General features: G+C 45.1%; 4 protein-coding genes across 5 annotated transcripts; 2 read left to right on the forward strand and 2 right to left on the reverse strand.

The window, feature by feature from the left end:
* Positions 1 to 2,875: 2,875 nt before the first annotated feature.
* On the forward strand, positions 2,876 to 3,802 carry LOC4339091 (uncharacterized). The gene has a single exon (XM_015783500.3). It carries the CDS (start codon positions 2,985 to 2,987, stop codon positions 3,498 to 3,500), a length of 516 nt encoding a protein of 171 aa, XP_015638986.1. The 5' UTR covers positions 2,876 to 2,984; the 3' UTR covers positions 3,501 to 3,802.
* Positions 3,803 to 6,017: 2,215 nt separating this feature from the next.
* On the reverse strand, positions 6,018 to 8,876 carry LOC4339092 (WRKY transcription factor WRKY24). Its single transcript, XM_015782350.3, has 4 exons — positions 8,548 to 8,876; positions 8,208 to 8,444; positions 6,931 to 7,703; positions 6,018 to 6,834 (listed from the first exon to the last, which is right to left on the reverse strand). The coding sequence occupies exons 1-4, from the start codon at positions 8,770 to 8,772 to the stop codon at positions 6,351 to 6,353; spliced, it is 1,719 nt and encodes a 572-aa protein (XP_015637836.1). The 5' UTR covers positions 8,773 to 8,876; the 3' UTR covers positions 6,018 to 6,350.
* A 3,247-nt stretch (positions 8,877 to 12,123) lies between these two features.
* Positions 12,124 to 15,425, reverse strand: LOC4339093 (uncharacterized). 2 transcript variants are annotated; one of them, XR_010741523.1, is made up of 3 exons: positions 15,219 to 15,425; positions 12,455 to 14,668; positions 12,124 to 12,340 (listed from the first exon to the last, which is right to left on the reverse strand). XR_010741523.1 is itself a non-coding variant. In XM_015785052.3 (2 exons), exon 2 carries the CDS (start codon positions 14,524 to 14,526, stop codon positions 12,862 to 12,864), a length of 1,665 nt encoding a protein of 554 aa, XP_015640538.1. In that variant the 5' UTR covers positions 14,527 to 14,668; positions 15,219 to 15,425; the 3' UTR covers positions 12,645 to 12,861. The 2 variants fall into 2 exon arrangements, 1 of the variants encoding a protein (XP_015640538.1); XM_015785052.3 differs by lacking the exon at positions 12,124 to 12,340 and having other exon boundaries at positions 12,645 to 14,668.
* Positions 15,426 to 17,306: 1,881 nt separating this feature from the next.
* Positions 17,307 to 20,876, forward strand: LOC136356685 (extensin-like). The gene is made up of 3 exons (XM_066310930.1): positions 17,307 to 17,363; positions 19,672 to 20,164; positions 20,256 to 20,876. The coding sequence occupies exons 1-3, from the start codon at positions 17,307 to 17,309 to the stop codon at positions 20,696 to 20,698; spliced, it is 993 nt and encodes a 330-aa protein (XP_066167027.1). The 3' UTR covers positions 20,699 to 20,876.
* Positions 20,877 to 23,925: the final 3,049 nt, after the last annotated feature.

Genomic DNA, 23,925 nt, shown 5'->3' on the forward strand with positions numbered 1-23,925 from the left:
TTAAAAATTTTGACTCGCAAATTAGCTTTCATTTATGTAATTAGTTTTGTAAGTAGTCTATATTTAATACTCTAAATTAGTATCTAAATACAGAGACTAAAGTTAAGTCCCTGGATCCAAACACCACCTTAAACATTGGAGTATGGATTTGCTGCCTCCTCTTCATTTACTCTCATCATCTAAATTATCTAAGGCTGTGTTTAGTTCAGCGCAAAGTTTGGATTTTGGTTGAAATTGGAGATGATGTGATTGAAAAGTTGTGTGTGTATGACAGGTTGATGTGATGGAAAAGGACTGAAGTTTGGATCCAAACTTTGGATCAGAACACAGCCTAAATTAGGCCTGGTTTAGTTCCCAACTTTTTCTTCAAACTTTCAACTTTTCCATCACATCAAAACTTTCCTACATACACAAACTTCCAACTTTTCTATCATATCATTCTAATTTCAATCAAATTTCCAATTTTGGCGTGAACTAAACACACCCTTAGTTCGTTTTTCATATCTTCATTTATCAAATTTTAATATAATTAGTTCTCTCTTCCAATGCATTTATCATATTTCTTCATAAACGACCGATACAATGATTACTTAAAAGTAAACTTTTTTTAGATAAATAAGAGAAGCTAAAAATAAACTTATTTTGGAACGGGTGGAATAATAAATTCCTCTTTTAAGTAACAATATGGGTTTGCTGCCTCCTCTTGATAGAGATTCCTCTATCTTTTCTGGAACCAATTAATCTTGCTTGGGGAAAAAGATGTTAGGAATGATGAAGACGAAATAGCAACGTTTTGCGCACGTTTTTAAACGGATCAACAGGAATTCCAAACTGGTTTGCCAACATGCCGTCCGTCAAGGTTCATCATCATCAAGGTGGAACGTCAATAAAGTTCATGTGGCAACATTCTTTCTTCTCGCGAGTAAGCTGGGAGGAATGTTCTGCCCGAGAATCATATCGTAACAGCCTAAGAGCTGATCAGCTCAAGTTTGTTTTCTCCCTGATATAGTTTTGTGTGTACCGCGAGAGTTTCCTAGCAGCTTCCTGCACGAAATGAGGGGTGTTATCTGACCCACTAATCAAGCACTTGGTTGCCGTCTTGGCCTCTGAATCTCGGGGTAAAAATAGTGAGAGATACCAAAGGCATCTCAGAAAGGGGGAGAAGAGACAGATGGACAGTGGAGCAGGGGTACTAAACAAAAAGGGTTTACCGAAGCCTGCAAGTCCAACGGAACATGATGCACCGTGCCCCTTTTTGTCTTGCCTCTGCTAGATATGGTTGAGGACAAAAATGTCTTGGTTTCAACACGATGGCAAATTGGCAATGCTACGTGCACTCACAAGCAAGGGCGTGGGCAACCTCAACGTTGCAACTTTGCAGAGGAAGGTTATTTCAAAGGGAGATTTATTTTGCTCTTTTTGGTTGATTCCAAATTTCCAATCGACTGATTTTATGCAGCAGAACAGCACAACATTTTAGTTTTCTAGAAGTAGTACACCTCCAACGCAAATCAAGAATAATGATATAAGTAACTCCAGTACATATCAAACGGCGCTAGTTTGCACTTACAGTCAATCATGACATCAGATAAATATGTAATGCAGATGAAAAAAAGAAATAAAAATAATCAATGCCGTCTTTGCAAAATAATGCAAAGGTAGTAATTACTTAATGTTGATCAACTTACCATAATTTCTCTAAAGTTGCTCAATGTTTATTTTTAACTAGATAGTAACTTGATTATTGCCTTAACGAATACTGCTTGCTTCTTGGGTGGAGCGTTAAAAACGTAAATGCATATCGATTGACCAAAACATCCTTTTTTAAGAGCAAGTTTAATAATATCACCCGCTGTTAGCTGAAATTTCTTTCCATGACATCTGTAACCAACATACATACTAATATATACAATAGGGTCAGCTCTGTATTTATCCTCCTTTTACTGTAGCAAATGATATTTAATTGCGCTGCGCCAAGCATCTCCTCTCCCGCGCAAAACGGACGCACTTTTTTCTTGGAGTACACGTATCGGCGGGCGACTATTTAGTCGCCGGCTCGTACTCTCTCTCATCTGCGCTCCCGGCCAAGTCATCAACAGAATTTACGTGGCTTGCTTATCGCTAGCTTTTCTACCCCTATTGAACCTGCTCTAAGTAGCTTCTGACAGTTATATCTTCTCTAAGAATCTTCAATACTTCCAAATAGTAAGTTTTTTTCACCTAGTTTCTAGGAATTCGGAAGCTATAGAACTATGTCTGAGAAAAAAAAAGAAGCTATATAATTCAGAAAATGGAAAAACCCCCTAGCTTTTCTGGATTTCACCAACTGCTTTCAGAATCTCCATCTCCTCTAAACATGGCCTAAATTTATCTATAAATAGCTATATACTCATTGCGTATACTACTAACATGTTAACGTGACACTTTGCTAGAAAACTTCCGCAAGTTTTTTTCCCCTAAAATTTCAGATTTGTAACCATCGAATCGTCTCGAGATTTGTGCATGAAGAAAAAAAATTGCTAGAAAGAAATTTTCACACTTGTCACGCATAGGATTCTAGCACTAACTAACTAAATCATAGTTGAATGCAAATTTATATAAGTTACATCATAATTATAGTATAGTTACATTGCAATTATGAATGTAATTACGCTTTAATTATATTATAGTTACATCTGAAAGTTTTGGACTCAGAAAAACTTGCGGCAGTTTTTTTTAGATACTACCCTTATCGGAGACATTGTACGTGGTGGGTCGACTGGTCGTGTGCCCATTGCATAATGCAATGCTACTCACTTGAGCGCACCATGCACCAAAATAGAAGCAACACCCTCGAAAATAGCTCTATATATACACTGCCCGTGCCACCCTCATCATAGCTTCACTCAGCCACGGTCTCCTCCTCCTCCTTCCATCTGATCCACCTGTACGTACGCAGCTCAGCCGCCGGCCGGCGAGAAGGAGAAGAAGCTAGCCAGCCAGCCATGGGGAACAGCCTGCGCTGCTGCCTGGCCTGCATGCTCCCCTGCGGCGCCCTCGACGTCGTCCGCGTCGTGCACCTCAGCGGCCGCGTCGACGAGTTCACCAGCTGCCCGCTCACCGCGGCCGACGTCCTCGCCGCGCACCCCAACCACGCGCTCACCGCCGCCTGGTCGCCGGGCGGCGCCGGCGCCGGCGGCGCGCCCTGCAGGAAGATCGTCATCGTGTCCCCGGACTCCGAGCTCAAGCGCGGCCGCATCTACTTCCTCATCCCCTCCGCGTGCTCCGCGCCCGCCGCCGACAAGATGATGACCCGCCGGAAGAAGAAGAAGCGCTGCCACGGCAACGGCAATGGCAAGGGCGGCTCCGCCGCCGCGGCGAGCACCGCGGAGCAGGACAACTACCTGATGGAGCTGCTGTCCGAGAAGCGGGGGACGAGCCACCGCCGGCGGCGCAGCGGCGCCCGCGCCGGTGTGTGGCGGCCGCAGCTGGAGAGCATAGCGGAGGAGCCATCAGACTAGCTAGGCAGCTAGCTAGTGAACCACCTTTTGACCATTTTTTTTCCTTCTTTTTTTTTCTCTTCGTTTCTTCTCCTCTCGATCTTCCGCTGTGAATATGAACGGTGGATGATGAGGACCCTTCCAATTTTGGGGTCTCTCTCGTGCGTTCGATCCCCTGACGAGCTGTAAAAATCTTCAGGGTTCGAACGCTGTGTGTGTGTCTCGGAAGTCGAGGGAAAATTTGGAGAAAAAAAAAAGTAAGATCCAAGATGTACAAACAGAATTTTAGATGGAGTGCAGTGCATTGATTTGTTTATTTCCAAGTTGCTGCTGTAAATTGTTCTGCTCATTTTTGTTTGCTGGTATTGTGACTCTGAGCGATGAATTATACCAAATTCAAACCATTTGCCATGCAAAATTTACGAGGGTTTACTGTTCAGAAACGACTTTAATTAGTTTTTTTTTCTTTACTTGATCCAGGTAACAGTTGGCGTCGGACAGCTGGAATGCATAATCCGATGAAGATTCTGCGGCTGAGACGGTGTACGTTCACTGCACCGGATTAATTTGCCGGTCAAGTCATAGATACCGCCAGTAGTGTAGCAGAGTGCTCCAGGCGCGCGACGTGTCGACGACGGCAGCGCCGGATCCGAAATCGGCGACCACCTTGTCTCGCGGCTGCCCGACCGGTTTTGTGCCCGGCCAGTTGTCAAGAATCGCCTGCTCGGTGTTAACTTGCGCAAACTCACTACGTCAAGACGTCAACAACTCAGCTCTAACTCTGGAGATGAAGCCTAACCAAACAGTTTTACTTTATTAAAAATGGGAGCAGAACTTAGTAGAGTGCTCTTCAAAATAAACTAGAAATAAATTAGAGATGTGGAGCTGGGTTTAGGCTGCTACTGAACTCCACTTCAGACTGAACTCCTAGAGCTAAATTTAGGAATTGGAGCTCTACCAAGCAGGGCATAACGCTAAAAAGTCAAATAGTAAATAAAAGGCGCCATGTATCCAAGTCTTAAAAACATTTTCTACTTAAAATCTAAAATAAGGCTCTCCTAACATATATATTTTTAGAAATAAATGGTCATGGTCTCGTGAGTGGCACAAGAGCATAATTCTTAATAGCATGTCAAGTTATTATCATTCAACATATTTTTTTTTTACTCGGGACAATAGTGAGGATAGTTTGGATAAAAGGTTCATATCCAAAAATGATACTATGATAGGGCTTACTAATTAACATAATAAGAAAGGTTTGAAAGTAAAGAAGTTATTTTGGATGGTTATGATTGCTTCAAACGTCTTTCTCTAGAGGCGCCATCGGCAAACCCTCACTCACCTATGTGATCTATTAACATTGACTTACTAAGATATATCGGCCTAGCTACCACATCTATGGTACATAGTAAACATACATGTTTTCTCTTCTTACTACTCTTCATCATCATTACGCCTCTCTTATCTTCAATGTCTACGCCATTTTCTTAGCACTAGCACCTCCCACGCCAACTAGCTTATAGCTTTCCTGCCCATATCACATTCATAGTTGATCTCCCCCCCCCCTCCCCCAGTCCCCCCTTTCCCTTTAGAGCATATGGGATTTACATCACAAGAGGTGAATTAGAATCAATTTATGAACCTATGATTTGATATAATTTAGCATTTCCTTATATTTGGAGATTGGCTCGTATTCTTCTTATTCTTCTATATCCCCCCCTCCCTTGCCCAAATTCCCCACCTTTTATCTTCTCCCCTCACACACTTGTTTGGAGCTCGAAGAACACTACCAAATATTGGTTTATTAAGATTGAAGAAGATCCTATTATATGTACCAATCAGTTCTGATACTATATTGAGTTATACTATATGACAACAATTTATCAAAAATTTAAGAGTGAATAACCAACATGGTCCTTGAACTTGTGCTTAAGGATCAATTTAGTCCCTGGCATTTAGTATTGTCCAAACAAGTCCCTAAAGTTTATTGTGTGATTTAATATAGTTCTTGGACCCTCTAAAAATGTCATGTGTACATGCCACATCATCTATGCATGCAAATTCAATATTTAAATGCCCATTCTACCCTTACACTTTCATAGGAAATAAGGAAAAACTATTGAGAAAAAACAAAAAAAAAAGTTTTGGCCATTGGCATTTTCCTTTGTTTTATTGCTTATTCTTGTTTTTCCCTTTGTTTTTCTTTTCTTTTTTTAATAAAAAATGTAAGGTTAAAATGGACATTTAAATGTTAACTTTACTACATGCACAAATGACATGGCATTTTAATTGGGCCCAATGACTTATATTAAACCACATGATAATCTTCAGGGACTTATTTGGACATTATAAAACATTAAGGACTAATTCGACCTCTGAGCAAAAGTTAAAGGACTGAACTGGCTATTCACCCAAGATTTAAATTGACGAGAAAGAGCCAACAATTCACCATTCATTGTACTTCAACAAATTAACGCCTGACAATTCATACATAGCAAAGCCATAGAACGAAATGTTAAATCTACCACAATGGGGACATATGAATAATTTAATACAATATATCCAAATTGTGTTTACAGTTTACATTTGCATACTACAACAAATTTTTCATTTGAAAAAAAAAAGTTAAGCAGCTAAAAACTGATCTTAATTATTTTCTCGTTCTCCCTATACGCCCTCTGTGCAATTGCAACGCGTTAAAACGAAGGTCACCCTGCTTTCTGCAGACATCAGCTGCATGGCCCGGGCCTCCGAAACAAATGAAACAAAGTCACAAACCTTACCGGAGCTAAGCTAACTCACTCCACATACACATGTACACAACATCCATGGATCATGCATGCTGATCAAATTGACGGCCCGATTAGATGATCAAAACAGCAGCGGCTGCTCAAAGAACGACATGATGCCGTCGTCTCTCGGCTCATCCTTGGCTCTCGACGCGTAGTACACCGCGTCGTTCGGCTGCTGCTGCTGCTGGCTCGTGTAAGAGTAAGACGCTCCCGTCGCGTCGTCGTCGAACCGGCCGGACAGGGCGGCGAAGCCACCGCCGTTCGCGGGCTGCGTCGTCGTCGGCGCGCCGCCGTACGACGCGCCGTACCCGCCGGCCGGAAGGACGCCGCCGCCGCCCTGCAGGTAGCTCGAGGGCTGCGCCGTGGTGGGCATCATGCCGGCGTTGCTCGCCTGCGGCGGCGGCGTGGCGCGGTAGAGCGCGGCGGCGGCGCTCCCGCGCGCCGCGGGCACGTCGTGGTTGTGCTTGCCCTCGTACGTGGTGATCACCGCGCGCAGGTCGTTGGACGCGCGCTCCACGTGCTTCCGCACGGGGCACCCGGCCGTCGTGCACTTGTAGTAGCTCCTGCAGATAGAGCACAGATGCATGTCAGCCCACACGTACACGCGTCGAACACCTACGTGACAGATCGATATATGTTTACGCACGCATGCAACGTACCTTGGGTTTGGGTTGCCCTTGACCACCTTCTGCCCGTACTTGCGCCACCGGTAGCCGTCGTCGAGGATGTCGATGTCGCTCATCGTCTGCACAACCACCCTCGGCTCACGCACCGTCCGGTTGCCGGCCACCAGCGAGACGCCCTCGCCGTCGCCGCCGTCTCTCCTCCACCTCTTGGAATCAGGCTCGTCGTCGTCGAGATCCTCGCCGCCGCCGACGCTAGAGGCGACCCGCAGCGACGAGCTGACGCCGTTGACCGCCTCGTCGTCCCCGAACGACGCCGACGAGTTCTCGGGCGTCGCCACCGGCGTGCCGGAGAGCGCGTCGGCGGAGGAGTATGCGTCGCTGGCGGCGCCGCCATGCAGCGCGTAGCCGGAGCCGCCGCGGCCGCGGCCGTTCTGCGGCGGCTTGGGGTGGCTGTGCGCGCCCTTGTAGACGATCTCGGTGACCTGGCCGTCCGGCGACTGCTCCACCTTCTTCTTGGTCGGGCAGCCAGGGAAGGTGCACTTGTAGTAGCTGCGCGGGTTCTCGCTCCCCTTCATCTGCTTCTGCCCGTACTTGCGCCAGTTGTAGCCGTCGTCCGACGACCGCCGGCTCTGCTGACGGAAGCCGCCGGCCGCCGCCGGCGCCGCCACCTGGCTGTAGCTGCCGTTCCCGGCCACGTCACCCGCCGCCGCCGACGAGGTGAATTCCGCTGGCCTAGTGTCAGCGTCCATGGTCGGTTCTTGGTAGCTCCATGGCTGCTGCTGCTCGCCATTGTACGGGTCCCCTCCCTACAATATTGCAAACACAACAATATCAATGATACATGCATCTTTTTTTTGGAGTGCATCACATGCAGGGTAATTATTTTTTCCAAGGGAGTTTTGACTAATTGATCTAGTTTAGAACTGTAGCAAGCTTGACTAATGGTATGTGCTTAGGTTTTCATGGAGAACGTGAAAATGAAGTTTGCTTTTGCAAATCTAGCCTGAGTGTCCCTTATCATTAAAAAAACATGTTGATTAAGATATCTTGGCCGCGAGATATTAATGCATTTCATCATATATGTATGCTTTGGCATAAAAGTCAAAAGAGAACCTCCCAATCCACAAGAAATTCGTAATAATGCAAGGACGTCGTTGATCCGGATAAGCTTATCATTACTTTTTTTTAGTAAAAAAGTTTGTGATAAATCACTCACTACCATGCGACTACTGGCCCACATGTCAGTCCCTGTTCGTAATTTCTTAGCTCTGCACTAATAATTTAGAAGTTGAGCTTGATGTTCGTCTTACCAATGGAGCCATTAGCATGGAGTCCTGCATGAAGGAGTTGGACGTCGTCGCGGTGGCTCCGGCCATCGTCGTCGCCGGCGCCGTGGACGCCGTCGGCAGGAACGTGAAGTCCGAGTACTGTTGCTGCTCGTCCTTGACCCCTCCTTGCACCTGGCTCTCCGGCGCTATCGCCGCCGTCGCCGTCGCCGTCGTAATCCAGCTGAACAATGCGCCCGTCGTCGTCGGCGATGGGAATAACTGAAACAAACACGATGGAGCTCAATAATCAGCCACACATGCCGGTGCAATTTGGCAAAGGAAATGGGATGCTCGATCGGCTACGGCGGCCGTGCTTGCTTACACTGGGCGTGAGGAGGATCGGCGAGTCGAGAAACCCGGAGGACGAGACGCCGCCGAAGTAGGACGACGGCGACGACGGCGGGAGAGAAGACGGCGGCGTCATGAGGTTCAACGACGAGCCGGCGCCGCCACTGAGCAGGCTGGAGAAGGACGACCTGCTCGCCGCCAAGGAGAGGGAGACGGGCCTCGAGTTCACCAGCGGGAGGCTCCCCGGCGCGGCGGTCATCGGAGACGGAGGAGAAGAAGAAGAAGAAGAAAGCTAGCGATTCGATCGAGCAGAGTAGGATGCCAGGATCGATCGGGTGTGCGTGTGGGTGTGGCTACTGCTTCTTCCAACGACGACGCCTCCGGTGATCATTATATAGACCTTTGAACGTTTGACCGTTGACTGGTCAAAGCTCCCTCGAGGTTTGACTGGCGGGCTGCGACCCCGCATGCTGCTGTGGACTATTCGCACCCACCAATGGGAGAGCGCTGAGCAGGTGACGTGGACTATGGTGGGGCCCGGTGCGGGAGAAGGCGGGTACGGTTTCTGGTCGCGGGGGTTCGGAGCGTGCGGAGTGACGGTCGCGAATCGTTTGTCTGACTAGTTCCGGGCGTACCGTATACCCGTATACTATTACAGGCAAAAAACCAAAAAAAGAAACACAATGTTCTCGTTTCATTTGATTAATTAAATGCAAATTCTGTTGCGGTACATCTAGACTTCGTGGGTTTAACTACAAAACACAACATAGAGTAATTTTTAGGAGAATATACTCTGAGTTATTTACCAATGGACATTGCATACATTAATTTAGTGTTTCTAGGATACAAGATAGGACCTGCTTTATAACATGGTGTGACCAAATTGCTCCTGGTATTTTTATGGTAACACTAAACGATATTGTACATCTAGTAAATAATCATATTTATAGAGTATTTTTTTTCTTAAAATTTACTTCGTGTGGTGTCTTACATATAGAACCACGAAGTAGCGTAGCAAAATTTGCTATAATTAAATTACTAGTGGTTTTTTTAATGAATTGGGGAGCTGCCTTCTGAAGTAGTAAACCATGTCAGATGGTTGGGTAGCTTAATTAGTAGAGTATAGTTAATTAGGGTTTGTATCGCTTTTTAGCTGCTTAAATTCTTACCCCTGTTTATATTTAAATCAGCTGACTGATTCTACTGTTGAAATTTGCATTTCAGGTGTCTGCTCGGACTGTATGTCAGTGACAGTTGTAGTCACAAGACATTGTTCTACGTGGATTTCTTTTTGTTGTTAAGTGCAGCATGGTGCCATGGTGGTGAACTGGTGATCATCAAATTAGCAGATTGACCGCTTCTTAGATTATAAATTATCGAAGATGAGATAGTACTACCTCAATTTTCAAAAGGGTAATGTTTTGGACATCGACATACCTTCCATTGCATATGTTTTATCATTACTTTCTCAAACTATATATTTATTATAAAAATATAAAAAAATAACTATATGCAAGAGTTTTTATTGACAAAACTACTAATATAATTTCCATATTTTAAATAGTGATATTTTTATCCATTAATAATTTAATATTTTGAGATTTGACTGTAACCATTGCAGGACGTCATGCATCCTTTTGAGAGAACGGAGATAGTACATTTCTTTTTTTTTTTAGAGAATGGTATTTTTTACCCGGCCTCTACATCTAACTAGATATATATGGCCATTTAAATTAGGAACCTAGCCCCACAAACAATCCAATTTGAAATTCACTTTCTATGGAGGCTTGAACTCAGGATCTTGGGGTACATTTAAATTAGAAATTTAGCCCCGCAAACAACCCAATATGAAATCTACTCCTATGAAGATTTGAACTCAGAACCTTGGGGTACTACTCAGGTCACTGCAACCACTATGCTACAGAGAAATAGTAAAAGAAGAGCTCAAACAGTTTACACATAGGAATTGTGATTCTCATATAGGTTTTTATCAGGGGCAAAATTAATTCGCTTAAGTTTATCAGGTTATGAAACTTTGCAGTTTGTTTTCGTTCTTCAAAAAGAAATTGCAGATTGAACTTGTACAGACATATTTCAGGTCTATATATCCACAGAGAAGCTAATAAGGTTATGAGCAAATCACCATATATAGAAGTACACTTGTGTGAAGTATAGAGACGAGGTGAGACTTGTATAACAAGCAACGTGTGCATCCATACGATTGGCGTGTTGTACATGCATGGTCGATCTCGAGTAGCGTGTGTACGTGTACCTTTTGGATGCAGAAGTCACTTGGTCACGTGGAGAAATGGAAAGTTTTTCCTTGTTCTATAGACAGGCCTCCTCGAATATCTTACCCGTGCCAAACATGTGCGTTCACTCTAATGAGGATTATAGCGTGTATACGCACTAGCGCACTGTTTAGTCCATATAGTCCCTACGAATTGAAGGAACTACTAGGAGGATATCATCACTTTTTTAAACCACAAAATCTTGTACTACTTCTGTTCTGAAATATAAATAGCAACTTGTATTCAACTTTTATTATTTAGACGTAACCTCATTTAGATACAGAGCCAGAAACTATTATATTTTGGGACGGATCGATGTAATAAATTTTATTGTACATCCATTGATAAGTGGTGAAGAGTTTTAACCATAGGTAATCATTCAACCATCCCATGAAATAAGTGAATTCATTAAGATCTCGATAGTTTTAAATTATAGGATGCAGGTTATGTGCGGATTATTTATGCCACACTTCTAAAAGTATAATATCTCAAAACAAAATATCCATAATCCATCCAATTGTACATTTCAAACACTCCTAATTTATGAAACCTAGCCATAATATGTTATGTGTTTCGAATACCAATAAAAAGAAGTAAGTCGATCATTCAATGGTATCTTATATCTAAAAAATGCCAAATAAAACACATCCCAAGCAGAAATATCACAGGTATCGCTACGACCTGGGCCATTGCAAGAATATTTGTCACTAAATATACTTATAATTTGGACTTGAGAAAACGTTAATAAAAAATTACAAAGTTTGATTTGTTTTTTCAAAATATTATATGCACTATAATTTCTTTTTACGAAGGGAGTACCTCTTGCTGGCCTTAAGATCACTCTATTCCTTGAGGGGCATCTCAATTGTTCTAGATTTACAGATAACATCCAAGATTTACAGGGGTATTTTTTAAATAAGTTGTAAGGGTCAGCTGCCCACAACTTGTAACTGAGTTGCCCCCCGCTGGATTGAAGCCTGAAGGCGCAAGCATACGTGGCCTAAGTTAACTCCAGTTACTAGTAGTGGTAATGTCCTTTATTTCTAAAGATGGTGCTACTTGCTAGCTACAGAAGCAAGCATTTAAACAGTGCATGACACTAGCTAATTTGGGGGGAAAAACAGTGCATGACAATTGACTGGTCAGCGTGGACAAGTCATTGCCTCGTAGTGCAAAAGCTGCGAGTACTGGATACTGCTCATGTAATTTTACACTTTTACAACCACACACAAAACAGTTTGTGTGTGTTTTCATATGCGCATGAATATGCTCACCGTTTATGCCAGCTAATGTTTAAGGAGTGGTCAGAAGTAAGAACATTCTCAGAAATTGCCTCCCAGATAGAAGCAGATATTTATAAATATGAAATTGTCTATTGCTTCACAAAGTGAACAAAGGGGCAAAAATAAAAAGAATGACATATGTTTTCTTGTTAGAAGGGTTGAACCAAGAACCAGTCCTCAGGGAGCCTTCGTCTGCACGTACCGCTGCTCGCGATAACGCATGTTATATACAGAAGCTGTGCCATTCATTGACCTAGCAGGTTACAGAGATAGTAGAGTTTTTAGTTGTATCAACGTATCACATCAGATGATTTCAGATGATGGAACGGACTGACGGCGCTGAAGCTGTCAAACATAGGTTCAGTACCAATAATGAAAAGGTTGATGTCGAATCCTGAAGCAAAATGTCCATTGCGTCACGGTTTTGTGATTGATGAAGTAAACAGGCTGGTCAGGGGAGAACTGAATGATCTACAGATGGCATGAGAGCATATTAAAAAATTCACGGACATCTTCTTGTTAGCCATGAATTTCCCAGCACAAAATTGGATAGTAAATTGACAACTCTCGCTTACCATTCACTTCACCTCAAAAAGAAATCTTACAGAGTAGTACAGAACTGAACTGAAATGATGGTCTAGTCTATACATTTCATAAGCAATGGCAGTTGCATGGAAGCTGCAGATGAAAAAAAAAAGGTGTATGGTAGTTTTCTTTACATCAAATATACAAAATAGACTCAGGATAACTAATGCTTCATTGCATTTCCCGGTACTACAATTCGGGCTCACCGTCTCTGTGGAGAACAGATGGAGTAGGCGCCTTCATTGTCCTGTCGCCCATTGTCGGCGAACCCCCCAGAGGGCTAGGTCCAGGTGATCTCCGTGGAGCTGATGGACTCTCCATAATGAAGATCGATGGACTAGCAGTGCTGCTCCTGTATGGCGAACCTGGATTTGACCTAAAAAGAGGCAAACCATCTTCGCGCGACAATGGGGTCATTACATGCTGGCTTCTCGCAGTAATCTGCTCTGTATATGACCTATCTTCAGCAATATCATAATAATCAGCAGTTCTCACCTCCTGGGCAAGGGAGCATGAGGAGCAGCACAACCACTGGAAGCAATCTGTGGCTTCTGCACTGCGGCAGCAGAAGTTGTTCGCAGGTAGGTTAAATCTCTTCCTCATCTGTATTCTCCAAAAGCCACCATACAGTAAGCCGAAAAAGCAAAGTGCGAGACCGGTAAGCCCTAATGCTTCTCGAAGGTTTTCATTGTTAATATTGACAGCAGCCAGGTTGAAGATGAAAAACGGAGCAAGGCAAAAGAGCATAAATGTAGCAATATGGACATACATGTTACCAAATCCAAGCCTCTGCATATTCCATCCAAACACACAGCAACTGCAGAAAATTGACAGGTAGGCAAGAGATATATTGTCCCAGAAATCCATTAGTCCACCAACCCACTCAGGCCTACTCTCCACAAAACGGCGCTCTTCACTTTGAATGAAAGAGTATCTCTTTTCAAGTGATGTTCGTGAGGTTGCTGGCCTGGTGAGTTCAGTTTGTGCTTCTTGGTCAACTTCAGTCAGTTCTGTGTCATAATCCTTCCCAAGAGGACTGATAATGTTATACAATCCAGCAAATGCCGCTGCCCCGATAGCAACGGAAATGGTCAGGCCAACACCGATAGGAGGTCGTTCAGATCTGCGGTATCCTAGGTTGAGACCACATAAGGCATACTGAGCAAAGCAGTTCAAATTAAGGAGGACCACAACCACCATCATGTGCATCCATTCATTGGGCTTGTATGTTCCATTTTTGCAATATGTTTTTCTAAGGACCAAAACATCCTTTTGCTCCCATCGACACAACAGCACAAAGTAATATATCCGCTTTGGGTGTTGATAAAGGCACATGAGTGTGAATAATGCATTCAAAATCTGGTTGTTTACTTCAAACCAGGCATCTCTTTGTGATTTGCTAGGCAATGCACGATTGAGCATTCCAGTCATGACAAGGAATAGTATTGCACCAGATACAGTAACACAAGCAATCCAAGCAAAAAGGGCCATATTAAGAGGCTCTTTTATCCAATCCTTGCACATTACCCACAGATGGCCCCAATTAATTTTCCTGATAAACTGGAAGTGCTCATGATTATCATGGCTGTCAGAGTGGATGGAACGTGAGAACTCATCTCGCTCAAGTGCAAGCTGTCGAAACTTGAATGAAGGCGAAGGACCCAACTTCTTAAACCTGTCACCACTGGAAAAGCGATTACAGAAATTCAGAAACCCATTCCGCTGCTTCCCTTGTCGTGGAACACCTTGAGTAGGAAGAGTACTGGCACCTGGGGCTCCAGTATCATTGTCCACTGTTGTCGACTCTACTAGTTCAACATCCGCTTTAAGATCTTCATTACCATTGGAGACCATTCTGTCGAGCCAGAGTCTCAGATAGTATACGCAAGCTAAACCCCTTTCCAATCTATTTCTAGACTGATGCAATGTTCCACAGAAAGGATCGCTGTACTATAGGTTTGCAAGGACAAGCATATGTATTATTGTCCGCCAAGCTCTGCGCCAAACAGAAAGAGACCCATAATTAAGCAAAGCGCGCCATATTGGTATCAATTTTTTGGACGGATAACTGGAATGTAATGCGTAATTTTACATGCTAATGTTTGTTGCTAAATTAGCTGCCAATGGAGAATAGCCAGCAGAAAGAGCAAAATTTATCATCCATGCAAGCATTAGCTACTGTGCACGCCTCATTCGTACTAAGATTATCCATTGTATGTCTGGCGCCTGAAGGTTGAAATACCACCAAATTGGGCACCGAAACGTTTGTAATTTGAGCCAATAAAGTGAATAAACCCCCATCTATCCCAACACACAGCCATGACCGATTCTAACTTCTTCTTATTATTATTTTTTGATTGAGGAAAACCATGATTCCAACTTTATGTTTTATTTTTTAAATTTTTTTGATATATTATCCGAAGACAAGTGAAGGCAAGCGAGCGAGGCAACCTACAGCGCACTCCATCAAAGCGAGCACAGAAGCAAGAACAGATCCAGTAGCTAACCGTTACTAGAGATGAACGAGAGAGAAGCGGTTCACTCACCAGCTGCAGGCCGCAGCAAGCAGGACGACGGACGCGAAGGAAGGGAAAGAGAGGCGGCCTCTCCCCGCCGGATCCTTGCCTTCCTCCTCCCGCCAGCCGCCGCCGCTGCTGCTTCGGGGGGGGGGGGGGGGGGCGGATTCAGGATTGGGTGGAGTGGGGCGGAGGAAGAACCGAAGAAGAGGAGGAGGAGACAGGGAAAGGCGTAACGAGGACTTCTTTTTTCCTTTTTTTTTTTTTTCTTCTCCTTCTCGACGATGTGGGGCGGCGGAGTCAACATGGCCGTGCGGGAAAGTCAGATTCCTCCGTCTCGTTTTCCCCGTTACGGACCACACGCACGAAATGCATGCCTCTTTTTCCTCCGCTCCTCCGTCGTACGAAACGGAGGTTAACGAAGCGAACGGTGGTTTCCACGTGAGAAAAGGGGGAGCTTCTCCGCCAAGCGGTTGAACGGCGCGTGGCGTTGGGTGACCCGGCGACACGCGGGATTTTACGCCTTTTTGTCCGAATAATATATTTTTTTTCAACGGCTTTTGCGTACAGAGGGATATGGGAGGGGGGATTCAGAGGGGCGGGCATTGGGAGCTTTCCCGGAATGGCGATTGGAAAGTAGAATAATCATTAAGGTGGCAGTTGCAATTTGTTAAGTACAGCTCAAAAATATACTCCCTCTCGTTCCAAAATAATTGTATTTTTTGATTGAAGATTCATCCCTAAATAATTATCACTCTAGAGCACTAATTGCCCCCATAAATCATAGTCTTTTTTTTTCTCAATAGATATAAGTGTCACAATTATTTTTTGATGGAGGTAGTACAGTATTTTTTTAATTTAAATTAAAAGTTATTATATTATGGTACGAAGGTGTATATTACGTGAGGATAGTGCACAGAAGAACATTGGGTATAATGGCGTGCACATGTTGAGTATACTTAATCTTTAGCCAGTTGCAAATTATTAGGTCTTTTGGTATTAAATATTTGAATGATCAAGTGCGTCTACAGTTTATTTATAATTTTTCGCTGCTACCACGGAGCTTGACAATAATTATTGCGTACAAAATCCCTTTTCATGTTCAACTGCCACCAAAATTTGTTTATAAACTTTTTATGCTAACCAGGGAGCTATGAGTCATATTTATTTCATATGGCATCCTTGGGGGAAAGGTGTCTTAAAAAAATCAGGGAAAAAGATGTTTTTGGCCCAGTTTAGATCCTCCAAAATGGTAAAAGTTTTACCATTTTGTAGCATTTTTTGTTATTTTGGATCTAAACACTAGTAGCAAAAGTTGTCAATTTGGTATTTGGCATTTGCTAGTCCATAGTAGCAAATTATGCCAAAAAGTGCTTTGGGACCACTCCATCTCTCTTTCTCTCTCACACTTTAGTGCTAGAATGGCAAAACTTTTACATACATCTAAACACCAACTAGTACTTTTGCAATGCAAAAACTTTTGCCACCAAAACTTTTGCCATTTGTCATTTGTCATTCCAAATGGATCTAAACAGGCCTTTTATTTATTTATTGCTGTTTCTAGTAAATTATCTTCTAGAATTACCAGCCAAAATTGTCGGCTAGATAACTGCGGCTTTGTGTTCGTGTCGCCCTGGCAGAGTACAAGAAGACCAGTGCATGTCGCGTACGTAGGCCTTTTGGGCCCATACACCCCATGTAACGGCCCACTCACTCAGCCAGCCTTAATCATGGCCCGCACCACCCGCGACCCCGTTCCGGCCCAACTAAAATGGGCTACACGTATGCCGCAATCCAGTTCCGATCAGACCAAAATGGACCTAGCGTCCTCACCAGCGTGGGCCGTGGTGGGCTACCAACTTCTCCTCTTCTCATTTTTCACGCACACGTTTTCTCATTCTTTCAAGTTGGTTCAAGAAAATCAATTTCGATCTTTTCTTAGAAAGTTTTTGTTAGCTGATAGAAGCACTGCGCACTCAATTAACGGAATCATGTGTTAATTCATCGATCTGTTTTACGTGTCAAGAGGGAAAGGTTGACTTTAAAAAAAAAAACACAACCTCCTAACTAGAGCGAAAAGTAGGGCTTGAAGATGTTTTTCTACTACACGTCACGCGTATGGTTCCAGATCCAGGACTATACGACAACACCTGCTCATCACTTCATCAGCTCATGGTACGGAGGACTTCCTCCATCTCTAAATATTTAACATCGTTAATATTTTTAAACATATTTAACCGTTTGTCTTATTCAAAAACTTTTGTAAAATATATAAAACTATATGTATACATAAAAACATATTTAACAATAAATCAAATGATAATAAAATAATTATTAATTAATTAATTTTTTAAATAAGATGAACGGTCAAGTATATTTAAAAAATTTACGGCGTCAAATATTTAGGAACGGAAAGAATAGTTATTAGCCCAACAGTGTTTTCGTCATCATGCGTAAAGGTGCAATATATCGTCCAAGACTGATCAAGGCTAGCTAATGGCTAGTTGCGGAGTAATCACCGAGTAATTAGTGTAGAAAGGACAACGAGTAGCCTGCAAATTAAATCCGAATCTATCGATGGATCAGGTTGCGATCCGAATGATATCTGACAAGACATCGATCACCGTATGTGTGCTCGTCCTGAAGAGAGAAAAAACACGACATGACCCAATCGATGGAGCCTGGCTAGCTTTGACATTGTGCAACTCTATATAAGCATAGCAACTGGGGACTGGACACTTCTGCCACTTGAGCTGCGTGGAGTTGCCCTCACAACAAATCACTGAAATCACCATCAACAAGATATCTAGGGGCCGTTTGGTTGCTATCTTCAATTTACGATGTCTAAGGTTTTACAATCGTTTAGTTCATTGTCACATCTGTGACTCGCCACACTTTTCAACCATATGGTCCCACGTATCATTGACCCAATTTTTTAAGTAAGCTTGTCTAAGGTGTTGCTAAGAATTTATGAGCCACAACTTTTGTGACAAGCCACAACTTATCTTAATTGTGGTTTGGTAAAGATAGCCACAAACCAAATAACCCCCTAGAGCATGGTTTTTCTTGCGATCCTGTAGTGGCTATGGTTTTGGATTCTGCGAGGCATCTGTTGCACTACGTCGATGACAACATTGGGTTTTCTTATTTAAAATATGGAATCGCCTAAGTTTCATATGACAGAAATTTTATGGTAGAAAGAAATCCACCATTAGATCCACTCCACGATTCATGCTACATTCCTTCTTCAGCTTCGATGACCGCCAATGACCCGATGAATTAAGGCTTACCATTCTGGGTTAGGGAGGGGATAAGAGGAGAGGGAAGAGGAGGACATCACTAGTCGCCACATGAATGGAGAAGGATGGTGGAGGTAAAGTGGAACTTTTGGTTAGGAAACAGCGGCTGACGATGACAAATACAATGACAGAGAGTCACCGGAGACAGGAAAGACGGTGGGACGGGAACACTCGTTATGCTAGCTTGGCGAAGAGGATAAGCAGATGAGGAGGCTGGCCCAACGGGGTCTCACTGACATCGTTGATATCTTCCTACCAACCAGCAAGATCAGGCGGCTACGTATTGGGACGATGGCAGCGGGAGATCGGATAGAGGAAGAGTCAATCAAACAAAAAGAGGAATGGCAGCCAGGGGGAACAGAAGAAGAGGAGTTTGGCATTAGTGTGCTTAAGTGAATCTTAAAATCAATCCATCCAATAATTAAAAAGAAAAGAATATATATATATATAGGTGAGATTTTCTATTGCATATTATTGGAAAGATCTTTAATATATCCTTCCATGTTTGGAAAGAAACATGATTAAGTGGAATACTAGTAGTTTTTTATCGCTGTGTGCGCACCAGCGTGGTGGGTACCTTCAGTTGCGAGAACCTTGGAATCCTCGGCCCACCCCCCAGAATTTCTGAGTGGTCCTCGTGCCGGCCACGGCGTCGGCATCGCCACAAAAAGGGGGCAAAAACCGGAGGCGAGTGCGCGTACAAGTCGATATATATGACGCTTGTCACGCCCTGAAGTTTCCCCCCTTTTGCTTGCTTTAAAAATTGGCTAAATAAATCGTCCGAAGAAATTATCTTAATTAACCTAGAGCTAATTCTCTAATTAATAAATGCAAATAATAATCAGAATCGGCATGTGGAATTTTTCTTGGATTCTACATGTCACAATATATTAACAGGATTTTTAGTGGAATTTTCAGAGCCTTGGAAATAATTTTAACCAATTAAAAATCACCAAAGTGCAATTTTTAAATCCCAGGAAAATCCTTTCTTTTCTTTTTCTTTTTCCTGTTTCCTCCTTTTTCCTCTTCTTGGGCCGTCGGCCCAGTCCACCCGTCGCCCGCGCTCGGCCTCCCCTTGTGAGCCGGCCCGTTCCCCTTTCCCCTCCCCGAAGTCCTCCCTCCCTCCCTCTCTCCTTCGGGCGCCGACAGGTGGGGCCCACCTGTCGGTCGTCTTCCTCCTCTAGCCGGTTGGAGCCGAGCCCCAACCGCCGGCGCCCCACCTCCCCACGCCGCCCGCCTTCTCCGTCCCTCTCCGCACCCGCACCTCGCGCCCACGTCGCCGCCTCTTCCCCCGCATCTCCCGGCCCGCGCGCGCGCTCGAGAGGGCGGGATTCGATTTCGAATCCACCTCTCTCACTCTCCCTCCACTCCCCACGTCGCCGGCCAAATCGGCCACCTCCCCGGCCACGTCCGCCCCCTCCCGCACCTATAAATCGCTCCCCGCGTCTTCCTCTCTCGTTTTTCGCACTCGCCGCGCTCTCCCGTGCCTCCTATCGCGCTCGCGCCGCTTGTTGCTAGTGCCGCCGCTTGCCGCCGCCTTCGGCCGCGAGCCGCCGCCGCTAGAGTCGCCGCCGCGCCAAACCGCCGCCGCCGTTAGCTTCGCCGCCGCAAGAGCTTTCCCGGCCGCCGCCTCGCGTCGCCGGAATCCCACCGGAGCACCTCTCCCCTCGCGAGCCGGTGAGTTTTTCCCTCCCCTCCATCTCCGGCCGGCAATTCAAGCCGCCGTGGTCGTCGTCTCCTCTCCTAACGCCTCTCCATCTTCTCCTAGGGTGTCGCCGCCGCCCGTCCGTGCCTCCGCGTCGCCGGTCATCGCCGCTCGTCTCTTCCCACGCCGGTCGCCGCCATCGCCTCGGTGAGGAATCCCCTTTCCTCCTTCCTTTCCTCTCCCCCCGTGAGCGCCGCCGCCCTCCGCGCGTGCGCCGTCGTCTTCGGCTGCCGCCGCCGCCTTCGCGCCGGCCGCCGCCGTCTCCCCGCGCCGCCGGTCACCGCCGGCGGTCGTGCGCCGTCGTCGCCTCGCCATGGCCGGCCGGCTTGAGCCGTGCCGAGCATGTCGCCGCCCACTCCCTCCCCCTTGAGCCACTGCCCGTGGGGCCCGCTTGCCAGCCGCCCCCTCTCCCCCCCTTAGTGCCGCTGATCAGTGGGGCCCGCCTGTCGGCGCCACCCCCTCCCCTCGCTGACGTCAGCCCTGGGCTTTATTGCGCAATAAATTGATTAAGGACTTTTCTTTATTAGTAAAAACACAGTTTATCTTCTAAAATTCATAAGTAATTCATCCGAGCTCCGTTTAAGTCCATTCAAGTCTCAGTAAATCAAGAAAAATGCAAAGAATCCATTAAAAATGGTTTTGTTCCCTGTTTCAGTTGTCTTATAGCCTGTTTTGCTTGTGTGCTTTGTTTGTCGCGTAGGTTTCGGCCGTTTTGTCGATCCACGGTTTCTCGAAGACGTTGCTGAGGTCTCGTCAGTGCGAGAGCAAGGCAAGTCATGAAATACGTTTGATCATATTGTACCCAATTTACAAATATCCCGCATTTCTATTAAATGTTGCATTCTTTTACAATGTAATGTGGGATGGGTCCTATTCCTCAGCCACATATTGTTTACCATATGCCGTTGATAACTTGGGTATCAAAATGACTAGATGTTGGTTTAGGAAATGCTTAGCCATGCTTAGTTCAACTAGCACACAAATGGGGATCACCTTATTACATAGACTTTGTCTATTGGCATAGCTTTAGATTGGTGCCACCGCAATGGTGTTAGTTAATTAAAATACACTGAATGGTGGGCTGTGGGTGCATGGTTTTGCTGGTCGCACCCATGGCAGTTAAGGACCGGTTCACGGGAAACCCTGGGAGACTTACCGTGCTTTCCACAAGCGGGAGTGGGTAACTGCTTGATCTGAAGTATAGCTCGACCCTTTCCTAGGCACCGGTGGCGAGGGTGGGCGTGGAGTTGGGTCGGCCGGGGTGTCCGGTTGTCCAGCTGCCGGATTCACCGCGGCGCAAGAGGGGACCGCCCACTGCCTTTTGAGGGGTGGGGGTGAAACCTTAGCGTGGTGTGGATGATTAGGGGAGGGTTATGTGGAGGGTCTTGTCACGATTTCCCCCTTTGCAGTATCATGGTGATACTTCGGGGCATGGCGACATGTGTGGAATCGTGTCTTGTGGGTACAGTTGTACACCTCTGGCCAGAGTAAAACTATTCGAATAGCCGTGCCCGCGGTTATGGGCGATCAACCAGATTCACCGTGATTAGTCTCATTCCTAGTTTAGCTTAATGAACTGGTGTAGTTCAGGTGGTTGGTTGGGCCTGTTGCAACGTGGGGTAGCGTTGGACAGTGTTTGGTTAATATTGATTAATTACTACAACTATTTTACTGCCTTCAACTACTGTTTTTAAATGCTAGCTTTATGCAAAAGAACCTCTAGCCTCCTTTGGTTATATCCTGCATCATACCTCCTCTTCCGGTATGACTTGCTGAGTACAGTGGGTAGTACTCAGTCTTGCTCTCTTTTCCCCCACACCAGAGCTGAAGATCTTCCTAGTTGGAGCTGTTTTGTCAAAGTTGGTTTCGTCGCTGCCGTCAAGGATTGCCTGTGGAGTGGAGTCGCCCGCTGCTGAAGTCAAGCTTCCCGGTTTAGCTCGCTTTTATCTTTTCCGCTGCATTTGTAATCTTTTCTATTTTTGTAAGACGTGGATCTGTATGTCAACAATTGTCGTTTGTGTACCCTGGCTGGTCCTGGACAGGGATTTAATGCACATTCAGCTTAGAAATTCTGGTTCGAGAATTTCTGGGCGTGACAAGTTGGTATCAGAGCCGACCTTGACCGTAGGACAAGCCAACTGGAAACCCTAAGAGCCCTCTGAACCCCTTTTTCATCTGCATATGCCTTTTTGCACCTGGAATTGTTTTGGGAAAATTTGGAGTTTTGCCTCTTTGGTTTGCGGGAAAAATCTTGGTCGTTCATTCGGATCGGATTTTTTTTTAAAAAAAAAAATGAGCTCAGCCTAGGGCTTTAGAAAAATTTTAGTTGGAGTTTATTCGATAGTCAGTCGGGAATTTATTGGGGGTTATGCATTAGGTCGTGTCTATATTCGATGGGGGCAATGTTATGCGCATCATTTTCCATGCAACTAGTCTATGCATTAATTTATTGTTTAGTTGCATTAGTGTCTTTATTTGAGTTCATGAAAAATGTTCTATGCATAAAAATCATCCTGCTCGGTTATTGATTTGAGTCTTCTTTTGCTTTGTTTAATTTGGATTTGAGCATGAATTGGTTCCTATCCCTTGTCTACTTTAGATGTCAGTCCTATCCCTCGTTTGCAAGCGCCGCCTCGAGCTTCAGAGTCGCCGCCCTTAGCTTTATCGCCTTCTTAGTCTGTTTGCTTGCTAGTTTTCGTGTTTAGGTTTGATGCTTGTGGGCTAGTCGGCGGTCGATATCATGTGTCAGTGGTATGACTGCCTCAATTAGGAGTTGCGTGCCTCTTTTTCAGTGTTTTAATCAAGATTAAGATAATTGCACTTAAATTCATAAGAAAGATTAGTTTCTGAGCCCCCTGTTTTTCTTCCTTTTCTCATATTTCTACCTATCCCCTTCAGATGGAGACAAGGAATGGTTCACGCGACTCGAACAACGCCAGTGGCAGCGAAAAGCCGATCAATGGAGCACGTGCCAACAGTGCATCTGACAACAGTCCGTCCCCACCGCCCGAGAACCCAACAATTGCTCAGGTGTTGGACAATCAGACTCAGATGATGACAATGATGATGCAACAGATGCAGCAACAGTACCATCAGGTGTTGCAACAGGTGCAGCAGCAAGCACAGCTGCAGCAGCAGAACCTGCAGTTTGGTTCTCCACCTCCTCAGTCCAAACTGCTAGAATTTCTTCGTGTCAAGCCGCCCACCTTCTCAAGCACCACCAACCCAATCGAGGCCCACGACTGGCTTCATGCCATTGAGAAGAAGCTGAATCTTTTGCAATGCAACGAGCAAGAGAAGGTTGCTTTTGCTACACACCAGCTGCAAGGTCCCGCTTCTATTTGGTGGGACAACTACATGGTGACCCGTCCAGCTGGGGCAGAGGTTACTTGGACAGAGTTTCGTCATAGTTTCAATAAAGCACAGGTTCCCGAGGGAATTGTGGCACAAAAGAAGAGAGAGTTCCGTTCCCTGCAACAAGGAACCAGAACAGTTATAGAGTATTTGCATGAGTTCAACCTCCTCGCGCGCTACGCCCCTGAGGACGTGCGTACCGATGCCGAGAGGCAGGAGAAGTTTTTGTCTGGTCTTGATGATGAATTGACTAACCAGTTGATCTCTAGAGATTATGAGGACTTTGAGAAGCTGGTGGATAAGGCTATCCGTCAGGAGGAGCACTGTAACAAAATAAACCGTAAGAGGAAGGCAGCTCAGTTCAGGACTCCCCAGGGGA

The sequence above is a fragment of the Oryza sativa genome, chromosome 5, assembly GCF_034140825.1.
Source record: "Oryza sativa Japonica Group chromosome 5, ASM3414082v1".
NCBI classification, from domain to species: Eukaryota; Viridiplantae; Streptophyta; class Magnoliopsida; order Poales; family Poaceae; genus Oryza; species Oryza sativa.

Bases quoted from the DNA above. Each gene is read 5' to 3' on its own strand.
- LOC4339092 (XM_015782350.3), bottom strand. From the start codon at position 8,772: ATGACCGCCGCGCCGGGGAGCCTCCCGCTGGTGAACTCGAGGCCCGTC. The intron at 8,445-8,547 runs GTAAGCAAGCAC...TGTTTGTTTCAG, and splicing joins CGATCCTCCTCACGCCCAGT to TTATTCCCATCGCCGACGAC. The intron at 6,835-6,930 runs GTACGTTGCATG...CTCTATCTGCAG, and splicing joins AAGGGCAACCCAAACCCAAG to GAGCTACTACAAGTGCACGA.
- LOC4339091 (XM_015783500.3), top strand. From the start codon at position 2,985: ATGGGGAACAGCCTGCGCTGCTGCCTGGCCTGCATGCTCCCCTGCGGC.
- LOC136356685 (XM_066310930.1), top strand. From the start codon at position 17,307: ATGGTTCCAGATCCAGGACTATACGACAACACCTGCTCATCACTTCAT. The intron at 17,364-19,671 runs GTACGGAGGACT...TTCCTCCTCTAG, and splicing joins CATCACTTCATCAGCTCATG to CCGGTTGGAGCCGAGCCCCA. The intron at 20,165-20,255 runs GTGAGTTTTTCC...ATCTTCTCCTAG, and splicing joins ACCTCTCCCCTCGCGAGCCG to GGTGTCGCCGCCGCCCGTCC.
- LOC4339093 (XM_015785052.3), bottom strand. From the start codon at position 14,526: ATGGTCTCCAATGGTAATGAAGATCTTAAAGCGGATGTTGAACTAGTA.